At 41.6% G+C, this 16285-nt stretch overlaps 1 protein-coding gene across 2 annotated transcripts; it reads left to right on the top strand.

Moving 5' to 3' along the window:
- Positions 1-2145: 2145 nt before the first annotated feature.
- On the top strand, positions 2146-12846 carry LOC106567875 (sodium/potassium-transporting ATPase subunit beta-2). 2 transcript variants are annotated; one of them, XM_045692265.1, is made up of 8 exons: positions 2146-2607; positions 6578-6706; positions 6916-7020; positions 7133-7338; positions 7624-7683; positions 7961-7987; positions 8297-8392; positions 8600-12846. In XM_045692265.1, exons 1-8 carry the CDS (start codon positions 2517-2519, stop codon positions 8765-8767), a joined length of 882 nt encoding a protein of 293 aa, XP_045548221.1. In that variant the 5' UTR covers positions 2146-2516; the 3' UTR covers positions 8768-12846. The 2 variants fall into 2 exon arrangements, with proteins under 2 accessions (XP_045548221.1, XP_013993191.1); XM_014137716.2 differs by lacking the exon at positions 7961-7987 and having other exon boundaries at positions 2148-2607.
- Positions 12847-16285: the final 3439 nt, after the last annotated feature.

Genomic DNA, 16285 nt, shown 5'->3' with positions numbered 1-16285 from the left:
TAGCAATTATTTCCACTTTCATACTTGTAATCAATAAATCTAATGTAGCATATAATGTATAAATGTATTTGTTCATATATATTTTTTTTTTACTTTTTTTTATTGGGTACTTTATCTGTTGCAACTGGTCCACACAGACATTACTGTACGGATTTACCAATACATGACAAGCCCTCAAGACAAAGGCGGTCTCACAATTGTTGTATCATATTTATGCAAGATTCCCTTTAAGCAGTACATACAGTTGTGGTATTTATGCCCTTTTCTACATACATTGAATTTATGTACAGGTTTGAACAACTCAGTTTGACCATTGTTTGGACATTTTCTGAAATACTTTGCTGCTATCTCAAACTACTACTAGCTACTGTTGTTGTTTATTGAATTACAATGGCATTTGTGACCATATCTAACATTACTACTCTTGTGCTTATTGTTACATACTTTTAATTGATTTACTGAAAACCATGTGAGATGAAGTTTGTACTGTAAAGAGTCAATCTCTCTGTACTTGTATTCTGGCACTTGAATGTCTCCTGGTTGATGTCGTTGTTTTACTAGTTAGCACCAACCTGTACAGCTCCAGTGCCACTCCGTGAAAAAGTATCCAAAATGTTCAAGTGACATTGCACCAATGTTACCAAGATACTGCTTCACTTGTTGCTACTCAAGGTTATCATCACCCATTTGACTATAATTGCAACTAAACAAACAGAGATGAGGACCATGTTGAGGGAGAGAGGGGAAGTGCAATGCATTCCTTACATTGAAAACATGTCAGAGTTTGGATTATATCCCAAACCCATTGATAAGTGTGCCCAATTGTATTTCAGATATACCAAGTAGTCATCTTTTTAAACATTTATTACAACAATTGATAAATTAGGCATCATTTACAAACTAGTTTACAGAAGCTGTGAGCTTTGCGTGTCGCCTAAAACAGTGGCCATTATATGAGTGCCATAGTATATTGATATGGTAAGATACGGTGTATCTTGGAAATCACTGTAGTGCTATATTCACATTGATATTGTCATTAAATCAGTTTTATATAATGAACAGGATTTTTTGCATGTCTTTGTTTCATTTCATGACAAACAGAAGCGTACAAATATGATCTATTTGCTTTATCTCTTCACATCTCTTATGTATCACGTTTAATATCATTGGTAAGATAAGTAGTGGTGAATGTAGAACATTGTCTCTGGTTAAAACCATTGCAGACAGACAGAATGCACTCTAACAGGATTCTGCTGCAAGGCTATGAACCCAGTGACACCACCCAGACGCAGACGTGTTGCAATGTCTTAGATCTCCAAGTGAGGGCACCATTCACATCCACTGTACCAGTTACCATTCTCTCTCTGAGATTCATGAACCTATCAATTCAGTATATGTACACACACACACACACACACACACACACACACTGGCCACATCCTATGGCACCAGAAGTACTGCAGAGTAATCCATCAGCCTTTAGACTTGACCTCTGCACTGCTGTGAGACTGACTGGCAGACCAGACGCCCCTGACACACAATGCATCAATTTAGCTAAGGCAACTCCCTCGAAAATAAGCAGTGAGCTACATTCCCTATATCATAGACGTCAGTTGCCAGTTGTGTGCAAATAGGCATCATATTGATATTGTGTGAGGCAGCACCATATGGTCCTCCCTCCTCCTCTCCTTCCCTCATGACAGCCGGGTTTAGAGGACTGCATGGGAATTAACCGCAACATAATGAATAAATCCTCAGAGGAATCTGCATTATTCAACAGTGTGGGTTTCAGGGAGGGGATGCTGAGGGGGAGACATTTTGTTTAGATGGATGTTACTATATGAGCTATGTTCAAGAGCCCAATCTATGAGCAGCACCACTGTCTTCACACACATGCACGAGCTGCATGAGGAATCCCAAGAGCTTATATCATTTGCTGGACTGCTTTTCACTCAAATCCTTGCTCTGCCATTAAGCGAGCAACACAGGTTGTAGAGGGCATATGATTGGTTAGAGAGGCAAGCTGGTTGGCTGCTGGTGTTCTCTGGTGAGAGGGGAGGAGGATGATTGTAGCTTCCTCCTCCGAGGGGTTGGAGTGATGGGTAGGGGAGGGGGTGATGCTTGAGGGGTAAGTGAGGTTGAGCGAGACAGAGGCTGGTAGAGAGAGAGAGAGAGAGAGAGAGAGAGAACGCTTTACCGCAGTATCACTACATTTCTGCATCACTCATCAAAACTCTGCGGCATGCTAACTAGATCTGGGGGAGGGCAGATACCGGGTTTGTGCTGAGTGTAGTGTCAACACCACCGTCGTTTAGTATAGATTGACTGTAATTAGATACAGTAACACGGAGCCGCCGGATAGTTCATCCTTTTCTTTCAAACAGCTCGTCATTTGTGCGCTCGCTAACGACTTTCTGCAGCCTATCTGACTAAAATATTTCACATCTCACCAAAACGCCTATTACATTAGGTTATAACTCCCGGTAACAGTCCGTGGATTAAACAAATTTAGCAAAATGGCAAAGGATGCTGAGAAGAGCACTTGGAAGGACTTCATATGGAACTCCAGGACCCGAGAATTTTGTGGCAGGACAGGGAGCAGCTGGGGTGAGTCTTCTACCTAGTAATGGTCGCCTGCAGCAATGCAGCACAGATGGCCCCACTACATCTAACACAGGGATGGGCAACTCCATCCTCGGGGACCGGAGTGGTGTCACACTTTTCCCCCATCCCTAGCAAACACAGCTGATGAAATGAATTGCATTCTAAACTGAATATGATTCGTTTTTATTGGAGTCAGGTGTGATAGCTGGGGCTGGGGCAAAAGTGTGACACCAATCAGGCCCCGGAGGAATGGAGTTGCCCATCCCTGCTCTAACATAATAGCAGGTCCGCAGCACCTTCTAGTTGGCTGCAGGCTTCACAATGATGTCGTGAGCACCCTTTATTTGTGCTGTTTGAATACTTATGAATGCGTAAAGAGTCAAATAATGTGACCAGGCAGAAATGTAAAATGTGTGTAGCGTTCAATGCGCAATTTCAAACCGCTGCCTCACCCGAGCGATCGCTTAATGAGATTGGTCGCTTTCCAGTGCAAGGCGGTGCTGAAATTCAAATGCGGCATTATGTGTGTATTGCTCTTGTGGGAGCGGGCAAAATGTTATCTGCATCTTTCTTTTTCATTTATTAATTTATGCCACTGAGTTTTCCTGCGCAATGCGTCTGGACATAAGGGTGGAGGCAGTGCCAATATTTTTTATGAAATGAATATGCCAGTGCACACCATTTAAATACTATTCTCTGCTGTAGCCTACTTTTTAAAGGCGACAGTAGGCCTCTTTAGATGTAACTGTTTTTACTTAAACTATCTTCTGGCGCAGAGCACCCCTTCCTGAGATGTGAGGGCCAGTTGTTACTTCAAATAGCTTCAGAATATATTAGCCTGACCTGTTATTAAGTTAGTTGAATAGGCTTTACCAAACGCAAATGAAGTGGGTTTGCGGTATTTACTTCAACTATAGGGTATTTGCAATCAATTTTACAATGTACGTTTTGTTTCAATGAAGAATCAAATGTATAAGATTAAAGTTGTATCGTCTGCTTAGTGTCAAGATCAGAACAATAATCTGCACTGACAAGATCTGAAATAAAATAGGTAATGTAGTCTAGCATCCGAGATTTTAAGCGATGACCACAACTTTATAACTTGTGCGCTCTTTCAACGTCCTTAATAGCCTGCAACTATTTCAAATCGCTCTTTTCTAATGACATTGAGGCGTTTTAATCTGGGTAAAGCTGAGGGCCACATTCTATTTGTATCACCTCCAACCCCCCAGCCCTCTCCTCTCTTAGTGTGAGTAAATCTGTGCAGGATTTAAGCCTAATCTAATGACTTCATTGGCTGGCCAGCGGAGTATCAATTGTAGCTGTCAAATCAAACTGTATCAATTTCAGAACATTCCCTTTAATTGATTGTACATCTAATCAGAATGGTTTCGGATGTAATCTGTCTTTAATGTGAATGCAATGATTTGAGATGTCACACACGCACACACACATACTCACACACACCTTGCATTTCACATTTCCACCAGAAACCGTGCCCTTGCTATGATATTGATGAATGGAGAGAAATGTAAGTCATAGGTCTACTGAGTGCTGTGTTCACTGACTGTAGTTTCCTTTGAAGTAATTCTCCCAGAATGCACTCCTTCATCCAGCTCAGTGTGTCCCATATGCTTTGAGGACGGGTGGCCTGGTTAAGCTGCACTCTCTAAGGCTTGTTAATTAGGCTATTTCTGTAGTGAGCCTAAACGTTTATAGCCTATACATGGTCCCTGAACTTAGTACATCCTTATTACCTGTCTGGGCCTAGGTGATCCATGTATCCAGGTGCTAGTCTACATGTATCTGTCTTTTAATCAGCTCTGACCTCCTCCACAGCCCACATAACAAAGATGGAGACTTATAGACGAACCACACCAATCTTATGCACACAGAACTCTAGCGAGTGTAATGGCCACCTTTTCCACTAATAGTGCACACTGCTCAGATAAGATGGTGTAGAAAACCATCCCAATCATGGTGGCACTACTGTTCATTGTGGAAATGCAAGTGTGTGTGTGTGTGTGTGTGTGTGTGTGTGTGTGTGTGTGTGTGTGTGTGTGTGTGTGTGTGTGTGTGTGTGTGTGTGTGTGTGTGTGTGTGTGTGTGTGTGTGTGTGCGTGTGTTTCACAATTATGGAAATAGTTCTTAGATCCATCGGCAATTTCAAAAGTACATGAATATTAAAACAGCCATATCACATGCATATTCTTTTATCCTTACCACATTTTCCATTCAAAGCCTCTTGTTTCATAACCCAGCTTCAAAACAGCGTCCACCGCGTTTGAACACTAATCAAACAAACAAAAAGAAAAGAGACACCTTTTAAAAGGCGTCCATGTTGCCATTGTAGGAGGGAAAGCACAGGATGCTACCGCCCTATTCAGCCCCGCCATTTTGTTCTTTGCTTTCAACTCTCCCGGTGATGGGGGGATGAAAAGAGAGAGGCGGTGTAAGAGTGAAAGAGAGAGGGCACGGTGTCCATCATCGGCCGGGGCATGGTGATGAGAGGTCAGGCAGAACAGCCAGTGAACTGGACACCCTCCTGGTGTGGTCAGGGGGAAGGTGACCCTCTCTCTGGGTTTGCACACAACACCCAGTCTGTCTCCCCACAGGGATGGGTGGTATCTGTGGTCACCATAACGCCCCATAATGTTAGATCAGATAAATAACGTCAGGTTCCCCTCCCTGATGGTAGTCCCTCTCAGCATTGGTTGTTCCAGAGCCAGGGCTAGACCCAGGGCCTGTACAGCAGGGTTTGTCCTTCCAACACACTAAGTACCACAGCTCCCGCTCCATCCCTATCTCTCTTCACCACATCTCACCCCACAGGATGCCGCTCTGCTCTCCTCTCCGCTTACGATCCTCTCTATAAGGTTACATATCTATGTAGATCCCCTCACCCTGGGGACTGGCAGACAGACACACTTACACATTCCCTCTCACTCACCAAGAAGCTCCAGTGTCTGTAACTTTATCCCATGGAGGAGCTTCCCCTTGCTATTTGGTTATGGATCCCTGTAAGCCTGGCTGCGCTGTGAGGCCCACGGCTCCACACAGCTCTAGGCCTGCTGACAGAGGGAGCCCTCATGCTGTTCTTTGACAGGGCCCAGGTGTGGAGCTCCACATTGGGGGCCATCTAGCAGAGACACAGCAGGCCTACACCCCAGGACTGGTCTCAGGTGACAATGCTGAGATGGCAGATGGAAGGGAAGGAGGGCTACTGATAGGCTCAGTCAACTCACCTGTTTTATTCATTATATTTTACACTAATTGTATATCTCACATCCTGTATGACCATATAATATTTAGCAGCTCTGGTGATTTTATCTTATCAACCCAACAGAATGGTTCAGTAGCCACCCGTTCCCTTTGGGCCCAATGCTGATATGTTACCGTGTTGGTTTGGTCTCCATACGGTTTGTGTTAGTGGAATACTGTACATGGCAGCTAATCCCCTGACCCCCTGCCCTAATCTCCAGGGGTCTTCTCTCCTCCTCCCCTTTCTACTTCTGTCACCACTCCTCCCTCCCTCTCTTTTACCCTCCCCCTCATCTCGGCTCTCTCCCCCATTGTTAGTGTTACTTAATAATGAATTAGGACAAAGACCAGACATTCAATCCTGGATTAATCTGCCTTGTTTAAGACTGGGGGAAGGGCGTGTGTCTTTATGTGCAGGTTGTGTGTCCAAAGTGTCCAAAAAAAGACTTGGATCATAGACAACATAACACCTACTCTACATGACATTTTCACTTGTCAGCATTTAAGGCTTTGTTATAACACAGGGCAAATAATAAATGGCACCCTATTCTGTATAATTGGGGAATATGGAATGGCCATCATCTGAAATAGCCCCACTGTATAGGTAATAGAGTGCCATTTTGGGAAAAGCCATATTTTGTTGAATGTTCCATTTCCTTTGATCTTGTGTGATGTTAATACTGTATCTGTTTGCTGGTTGTCTCCCTCCCAGGCCTCATCCTGCTCTTCTACCTAGTGTTCTACATCTTCCTAGCAGGCATGTTCTGCCTCACCATGTACGTCATGCTGCAGACCTTGGATGACTACAAACCCACCTGGCAGGACAGGCTTGGCACACCAGGTAGGATGAACTAATACACCAACACACCAATACCACATTCTAAGAGGTTTTGATACACTAAAACCTCAGAATCCAAGCTAACATTTTGGCAAGTCTCTTTACAACTGCTACTGTATAGTCAGTAACAGCCCGGACAATCACACATAGTATAGTATACATGTGATGTTGGCTAAAAGCCCTCCCCATCTTCTCTCTTCTCTGTTCTGCAGGCATGATGATCAGACCCAGGGGAAAGGCGATGGAGATCACCTACAACACCACCAACACTGAGACCTGGGACATGTACATCAAGACACTGGACAACTTCCTCTCCTGTGAGTCTGTCTGTCTGTCAGCTTGTCTCTGCCTCGCTGTGTGTCTGTCCCACGTAATTACATTTCTATTGTGGAAAACATCAGGGTGAAAATGTATTTCTCTCCCATCCAGCCTACAACAACTCTCTGCAGGCTGAGAAGAATGAAGAGTGCACACCGGACCAGTACTTTGTTCAGGCAGACAGTGGTGATGTGAAGAACAACCCCAAGCGCTCCTGCCAGTTCAACCGCACCATTCTAGAGAAATGCTCTGGCCTCGATGACCATACCTATGGATACCAGGCTGGCAAACCATGCATCATCATCAAGCTGAACCGGGTATGGGAGAAGCAGAGAGCAGAGAAGGGCTGGGGAGGGAAGAACTTGGCATGTTGCTAGGAGACGTACGGGAGAGGGGGATGGAGCAGTCATGTGAATGGTTGGGAACCTGGAAGAGATCATACCAATTAAGTACAAACAATGTTGGCCATTTTTTGAATTGTTTTATCGACAATCGCAACAATGATCAGTTGACTGGATCCGCTTTCAGGAGGGATGAAGTGGGGATGGTGGTGGAACTCCCAGGTTAACGCATGTCTGTCTGTTGGTCTGTCTGTATTCTAGGTCATTGGTATGTTGCCAGGAAAGGATGGCCAGGCTCCATTTGTCACCTGTGGAGCAAAGGTGAGCCTCTCTCTCTTTCAGTTCTCTCTCTCTCTCTCTCTCTCTCTCTCTCTCTCTCTCTCTCTCTCTCTCTCTCTCTCTCTCTCTCTCAGAATGAACCCATCATGTCTCTTGTTCTCATCTATGTCCCCCATTACCATCCTTCATGTCTGTGTCTTTCTTTGCTCGTCTGTGTTGCATGACCCAATGTCATTTCCTAATTTCAAACCCTATGTGTATGTTGTTATTGTTGTTCTCTTCTTTTCTGTTACCGTCCATTTTGTCCTTCCACTCTCAGAGGTACAAAGTTGGCAAAGATGAATGGGTAAGGGTGCCACTGTAGTGATCTTAGTGACAAATAGAGAAGTAGATATGTGGTGTATAGTTGCTAGTGCTACACTAGCACCCTCGTCATTTTATATTCCAAGATATAGAGGTTCAGCAGCTTTATTGCATAGCATATACAGGTAGACACAATGCCTAAAGTAAATGTAAATAAATAGTCTACTCTAATTGTCATGGTGTCCTTTCAAAGCACATCCAGTCCTTCAGATTGGGCAGTCTTTCCCTGCTCGCCCACACACTTCCGACAGATCATGCTCTAACTAATGGCCTTGATCTTCTGCCCCTGCAGAAAGAAGATTCTGATAAGATTGGAGAGGTGGAATACTACCCTGAAAATGGCACCTTCAACCTCATGTACTACCCTTACTATGGCAAGAAAGCTCAGGTAAAAATCCCCCAATACCAACCTGGCAACACTCAGAAATCATCACTTATAAATCTTTGTTTTATGGTTAGATTAACTCATCTTTTGTTCCAATGTCATTACGCATTATTTTGACTGTGCTTTCAACATGTTATAGATCAAATGTTGCTGAAACAGAATGCTTAAAGCTTATGTAACAATATCTTCAAAATTGTTAACTACTCCCAGGTGAACTACTCCCAGCCACTGGTTGCCATCAAGTTCCTCAACATCACCCTCAACGAAGACATCAATATCGAGTGCAGGATCATCTCCAACAACATTCCTCCTGGGACTCTAAGAGACAAGTTTGCGGGGAAAGTGTCTTTCAAACTGAGGATCAACACTAAAGGCTAGATGTACATTCTCTTTCTCTCACTAACATGTCCACCCACCTCTACATTCTGTACACAGGTACACACACACACACACACACACACACACACACACACACACACACACACACACACACACACACACACACACACACACACACACACACACACACACACACACACACACACAGGGACAGATAACAGAATTAACACCCTACGTTTGTCGAATAGAATATGTTTACAACTTCAGTTTACCCTAGATGTCGGGCATTGTGTGTCCAGTGGAGTGATGATGTCAGAATGGTGGAGTTAAACGGGTGGTAGTTCTGTCTCTGTTTCTGTGTGTGGGCTTTGATTCTTTTCTGTAAATTAGTTTGAGGTGAAGTCTATTTATACTGCATGACTAACTAGGGGATATAGTGGACATAAACATGTATGATTTCAAAGTTTGCAAGGAGAAGCAACGCCTCTTACCAGTTTACTGTTGCTCCTTCATCGCTGCCTCCCTATAGAGTGCCCCTCTATATACAAATATACACAAAATACAATACAAAACGTGTATATCTATTTATATATCATAACCTTATATCAGTATGTCTATTTTGTTGCGCTTAAAAATAATCCAACAGCTAAAACATATGATGAAAAAACATATTTTTGTGGATGAATGGAGAGATGGAGACATTTTGCATGTGTGTATTGTCTTTAGAGCCCTAAGAAGGCGCGAGGCCCCATGTCTCAGCTTTCTGCTCTGCTATGTGGGAATTATAAACAAGGCTATGTTAAACTGCTGGCCACCAGGAGGGACCACGCTGCACTCTGCAGTGATCATCCAATTTAACCCATAAGAAGATAGCATCTCCAACATGGGGAGTTACAGAGGTCAAGACCTTTGAGTCTGTGTATGTGTGTGCGTATGTTTGTAGGTGTGTGAGTATGTACTGTACGTTTGTTTGTATGACCAAATTCCATTTTGCAAGACAGAATGCATACTGTAGGTCGGGAAGTTGCATATGCAATGTGCAATATTAATTAAGAGTGACACATCATGCACATTCTACACATTAAACAGGACTCTTTTGTCATAAACACTTGAATTGCACATGGTCATAAATCGGATTAGGCTTCCATAACATGAATATACACTACATTGTTCTTACATGGTTTATGTTCACATCTGTGTTCCTACAGCTCAAGGCTTAGGGCTAGTTTGTTTGTTCATAGTTTTTTGCATGTACATCGCATCTATTGTTCCAACAAATATCAGAAAGAGATGCTGTTCTTCTATTTTGTATTGATTTGCACTGGTTTGTGTTTTTCTATGAAGACGAGATGCTTATGGTTCTTTGGAGAAGGAAAAATAGAGCGTTTGTTTTGTTTCTACGTTTGTTTAAATGTATATTCAAACATGTCGTACCAATGTATTCAGTTGTACATGACTTGTTACTGCTGTAATAGTGCATCTCAGTTTGAAGGCTGTGTCCAACATCTGATTACATCGGCCAGAATGTCTGTAAGGCTGGTTTGGTGATAACGGTAACCTGTTTGATTTATTTTTATTTTGGTAGGATTCTCTACCATTACTTTGCTTTGAAAAGGGTGCAACAGACCAACCAACCTTGTAGTTGGAGGCTGTACTATAACTAAAAGCACCTACAGTTGAGCATGTGCAAGAGCGTTTATGAACTTGCTCTAGAATAATGGTCAATGTGCTGGCGCACAGATGCCCTGGATGTGCTGCTGACTTGGGGCTGGATTCAATCCATAACGCTAAACTTCGGCATACAGATTGAATCCAGCCCTTGACTCGGTACACATAATGAGAAAAACCAGTTGAGGAATCTATGGATCTGAGCGAGTGCTGCGGAACACTGGCTGTGACATTGTGGCAATGTGACTCTGATCCTGCTTCAACGTCATAGCGACACTTTTAGAACCCTAGCATCTGTTCACTCAGCTTAAAGGTTGGGTTGACTTTTAGGACCTTTCTTCGCTCAGTTAGTATAAGGTGTATATCAATCCATTTTCCTTCATTTTGGTTGAAGTTGCACCTCAGTAATATCATCATCATGAAGACTTGACAGTATAATAATAATAATCAGTATATAAATAATCTGTTTTGTTTGATAGCTGTATAATACACGTTGAGGATTGACTGAACAAAGTCAATTGACTCCATGCTAAACATCCATGTTGCGTGTGGCCTACCAATAGTCCTTGTTTTTGACATTGTGAGACAATGGAGTGAACAGGGCTACTTCCTCGTTAGCATTCCTGCTCCACTCAGTCTGTTTCGCATGCTGAGATTTCACTGTAATCTCTTAATCTGGTTTGATAATCTAGAGCAGGTACTTTATCCTCTCTTTGTAGTTCCTCCTTCTTGTGTCAACCCCCCCCTTCTCTCTTTTGTCCACACACACACACACACACACACACACACACACACACACACACACACACACACACACACACACACACACACACACACACACACACACACACACACACACACACACACACACACACACACAGAGAGAATCATCCACCCTTTCTGTTAAAAGATGTCAGGTGAGGAATGACTATGGTATGTGCTTGGTTCCACAGTTACTTTAAGGTCTATATTATTATTATCATGGTTTTATCCATGTGACCCATGTATTGCCATGTTGTATCACAAGATGTTTTGTCCCATGAGCCCATTCCATTCACAATTCAATCTACAAGTAAATGTGTATCCATGGTGTGTATCCATGGTGTGTGTAGCCACACAAATACATATATGTGGATATATTCCAATTGTAAAATGAATGCTTTTCTTTTCTGCCTACAAAAAAGTAGTCCTGCCACATTCCCTCCAACCAAAGATATTCATGATCATTTTAACAGTATGAAATAATCGTGCTGCAACTACAAACCACAGATCTCTAAGAGAAAGGGTTTAATTTATGAAGGATGAAGGAAGTCCTATTCTTATATAAACGCTACGCACAGAAGGAGCAGGTTTCACTAAATAACAACAGTGCCTCCTGGTGGGTGGACAGATGTGTTGTTCCCCAATATCGCCGAATGTTATTTAATGTTATCTCCTTATATCCGTTTTTATATGATCATTTGGAGATGTCTTTAAAAAGCAATATATTTATTTCCTGTGTTGCTGATGATGTTTTTATTCTTGGAATGGCTGTAACAAATTTATAGTAACTTTAATCATCAAGAGAGTGAGGAAGAAGACAGGAAGAACATGTAAATATTATGTTCACAAATAGATATACAGTTATAAGTCTGCCAATGCACATCTTCAAGATTGAACAATAGAAACACTTAAAAGTTTTGTTTTCAAAAGAGATAAAGTATTTTTATTGTTATTTTGTTGTAAAGAGGAGATTATGTATTAGCTTTGGATTGTAATAAGACAGGGGTGCTACCTGGTAGGTGTTTGACCTGTAAACTCTTGACTCTGGTTGAACACATACCAAGTATGGTTGAATGTAGAACATGTTTTTTTTTTGGTTACCTTCTTTCTCTATTTTGTTTTCAACCTTACAGTATTGAATGTTTGCAATGATGAGCGCTCCACTCTTTCTCAGTCATTGTCTACTGAATACTCTTTCAGATGAACAGTGCATGTCTTTATATGGGCCACAGTATGATGAGATGAAGGAGGGTATCATCTTGGTTTGATCAGTTACACTGATTCAACAGAAAGATGCATATTTACAGTAACTGCAATGGATTTATCCTCAAACAGCACAATACTCGCCTGTGACCACTGCATGTGGCAAACTAGTGTGAACTACCTAGTTGTTTCAAACTCACTTCTGAAGCAGCAAGTCACAGCTTTTCACGAAGGTCCACCCTGAAAAGAACAGCAAACGTATCCCTGATTTAAGACTATCTTGAATCAGACAGATCATTCAAAATGATCTAAGGCAGAAATCCTTTGAAACACATTGGGATAGTCTCACCCAAAAATGAAAATGGCTGATAATTCTATTCTCTTTGGATCTTTTTTTGCTGTTATTGTATTTATATATATTTTTTGCTCATGTTCGTTGTAAAAAATGATAGAGAAATCAATAAACGTGATTGAAAGAAACACAACCGGACTGTCTGTTTTGTTCCCTTTCGTCATTTTATATAATTGTATTATCTCAGTTCAGTGTGTCTGTCTATCCTCATCCCTCCTTCAGTCACACAGTCAGTCAGTCAGACATAGAATACCCAGGATAATATAACACTGACATAAAAATAACTCTATTCTAAGACTTGACAGAGTAAAAGCAGACATCTCCCACATCACTTTTTTTTTACAGTTTACTATCAAATACTACAGTACTTACTATAGAATTCTGTAGTAAAGTGTTGTATACTGTAGAATACTACACTACACACTGTAGTATCTCTCGATAATGTGTAGTACTTACTATAGAATGGTGTAGAATACTGTAGAATACTACAGTAAATACTACAGTAAAGTCTGTAAAAAACCCTACAGTCTGCAAAAACACAATACTTTTTTAACTATAGTAAATACTACAGTATTTAATTAGCATACAGTGGCTTGTGAAAGTATTCACCCCCCTTGGCATTTTTACAATTTTGTTGCCTTACAACCTGGAATTAAAATAGATTTTTGGTAGGGTTTTTATCATTTGATTTGCACAACATGCCTACCACTTTGAAGATGCAAAATATTTTTTATTGAGAAACAAACAAGAAACAAGACAAAAAAACTGAAAACTTGAGCGTGCATAACTCTTCACCCCCCACCCCCTCCCCAAAGGCAATACTTTGTAGAGCCACCTTTTGCAGCAATTACAGCTGCAAATATTTTGGGGTATGTCTCTATATGCTTGGCACATCTAGCCACTGGGATTTTTGCAATTCTTCAAGGCAAAACTGCTCCAGCTCCTTCAAGTTGGATGGGTTCCGATGGTGTACAGCAATCTTTAAGTCATACCACAGATTCTCAATTGGATTGAGTTCTGGGCTTTGACTAGGCCATTCCAAGACATGTAAATGTTTCCCCTTAAACCACTCGAGTGTGGCTTTAGCAGTATGCTTAGGGTCAGTGTCCTGCTGGAAGGTGAACCTCCGTCCCAGTCTCAAATCTCTGGAAGACTGAAACAGGTTTCCCTCAAGAATTTCCCTGTATTTATCGCCATCCATCATTCCATCTATTCTGACCAGTTTCCCAGTCCCTGCCGATGAAAAACATCCCCACAGCATGATGCTGCCACCACCATGCTTCACTGTGGGGATGGTATTCTCGGGGTGATGAGAGGTGTTGGGTTTGCGCCAGACATAGCGTTTTCCTTGATGGTCAAAAAGCTCAATTTTAGTCTCACCTGACCAGAGTACATTCTTCCATATGTTTGGGGAATTTCCCACATGCCTTTTGGCGAACACCAAACATGTTTGCTTATTTTTTTCTTTAAGCATTGGCTTTTTTGCTGGCCACTCTTCCGTAAAGCCCAGCTCTGTGGAGTGTACAGCTTAAAGTGGTCCTATGGATAGATACTCCAATCTCCGCTGTGGAGCTTTGCAACTCCTTCAGGGTTATCTTTGGTTTCTATGTTGCCTCTCTGATTAATGCCCTCCTTGCCTGGTTCGTGTGTTTTGGTGGGCGGCCCTCTCTTGGCAGGTTTGTTGTGGTGCCATATTCTTCCATTTTTTTTATAATGGATTTAATGGTGCTCCGTGCCACTTTCTTGGTGGTGCCCCTTGCTTAGTGGTGTTGCAGACTCTGGGGCCTTTCAGAACAGGTGTATATATACTGAGATCATGTGATTTATCATGTGACACAGATTGCAAACAGGTGGACTTTATTTAACTAATTATGTGACTTCTGAAGGTAATTGGTTGCACCAGATCTTATTTAGGGGCTTCATAGCAAAGGGGGTGAATACATCTGCACGCACCACTTTTCCGTTTTTAATTTAGTAGAATTTTTTTAAACAAGTAATTTTTTTTCATTTCACTTCACCAATTTGGACTATTTTGTGTATGTCCATTACATGAAATCCAAATAAAAATTATTTAAATTACAGGTTGTAATGCAACAAAATAAGAAAAACGTTAAGGGGAATGAATACTTTTGCAAGGCACTGTATACCCTGCCCATTCCTCTTACCCAATTCGCAATTTGTGCCACTCATAAGTGAGAAACCTGCATGCCAAGTATAGACCATATTGTGTTCCCTACAGGTTATAGAAAAGAGCAGAAGTGCTGTACTATCCATCCAGACCCCAGTATTTCTCTAGTAGGTTTCCTGAAGGAGGAAGCCTCCACTTCTATGACAAAGATAATAAAACAAAACACTATAGTAAATACTACAGTAAAGTCTGCAAAGTCTCTACAGTAATTACCACAGTCCGCAAAAACACTACAGTAAATAGTACAGCATAGTACAGTCCTAAAAACACTACAGTAAATACAATAGTATACTACAATCTGCAAAAACACTATGTTAATTATTATAGTATATACGACAGTTTTCTTTTACTAACTGTTAATACTTCAGTAAACTACAGTATACTACATTAAATACTACAGTAAAGTCTGTAAAATAGTGTTTATACCATGGTATATTATAGTATTTGTTCATGTGAGCTGTAACAGAATCATTCACAAGTCAATTGTCAAATATTTCAACAATGAGTTCTGTAAAGTCAACAGTAATCTAACAAAACTATTTGATGATCCAAACTGATTTTGTATAAAGACGAAGCTACCCAATACTGAACCTCTGGGGAAACTAGCTTGAAAATGTACATGATATTTTCAACCTAGTGGGAAAAGGGGAAGTAAGGTACCAAGGGAGTCAAAAGGTAGCGTCAGGCAGATGGATGTAATCTAATGTAATCTCATTCACCATGATAATCCCTATGCAGCTCCTCCAACACTCATGTATCCTATTCTCTGCTCTCCTCTGGCAGATGATGGCCACTTACCTAGCCTGACATCAGGACAAGGCATCTAGCCAAGTACCCAGAGCATATATTCCTGCCATCCAGGACTTCTATACCAGGAAGGCCCTAAAAATGGCCAAAAACTCAACCACCCTAGTCATAGACTGTTCTCTCTGCTACCGCACGGCAAGCAGTACCGGAGCGCCAAGTCTAGGTCCAAAAGGCTTTTGAACAGCTTCTACCCACATGCCATAAGACTGCTGAACAGCTAACCAAATGGCTACCCGGACTATTTGCATTGACCCCCCCCCCCTTTTTTTTTACACTGCTGTTACTCGCTGTTTATTATCTATGCATATTCACTTTACCCCTACCTACATGTACATATTACCTCAATTACCTTGTCTAATCGGTGCCCTCGCACATTGACTTGGTACCATATGTATATAGCCTCATTATTGTTATTTTATCATTGCTCTTTTATTTTTTACTTTAGTTTATTTAGTAAATATTTTTTTCTGAACTCTTATTTTTCTTAAAACTTCATTGTTGGTTAAGGGCTTGTAAGCAAGCATTTCACGGTAAGGTCTACACCTGTTGTATTCGGCTGTAACGGCCGTCGGGAGAG

This window comes from Salmo salar, chromosome ssa13 (assembly GCF_905237065.1).
Source record: "Salmo salar chromosome ssa13, Ssal_v3.1, whole genome shotgun sequence".
NCBI classification, from domain to species: domain Eukaryota; kingdom Metazoa; phylum Chordata; class Actinopteri; order Salmoniformes; family Salmonidae; genus Salmo; species Salmo salar.
Note: the sequence above shows the minus strand (reverse complement) of the source record. Positions and strands in the feature narration are given on the sequence as shown.

Coding starts and splice junctions, on each gene's coding strand:
- LOC106567875 (XM_045692265.1), top strand. CDS start 2,517: ATGGCAAAGGATGCTGAGAAGAGCACTTGGAAGGACTTCATATGGAAC. Junction 7,988..8,296: donor AAGTTGGCAAAGATGAATGG/GTAAGGGTGCCA, acceptor CTGCCCCTGCAG/AAAGAAGATTCTGATAAGAT. Junction 8,393..8,599: donor ACTATGGCAAGAAAGCTCAG/GTAAAAATCCCC, acceptor AACTACTCCCAG/GTGAACTACTCCCAGCCACT.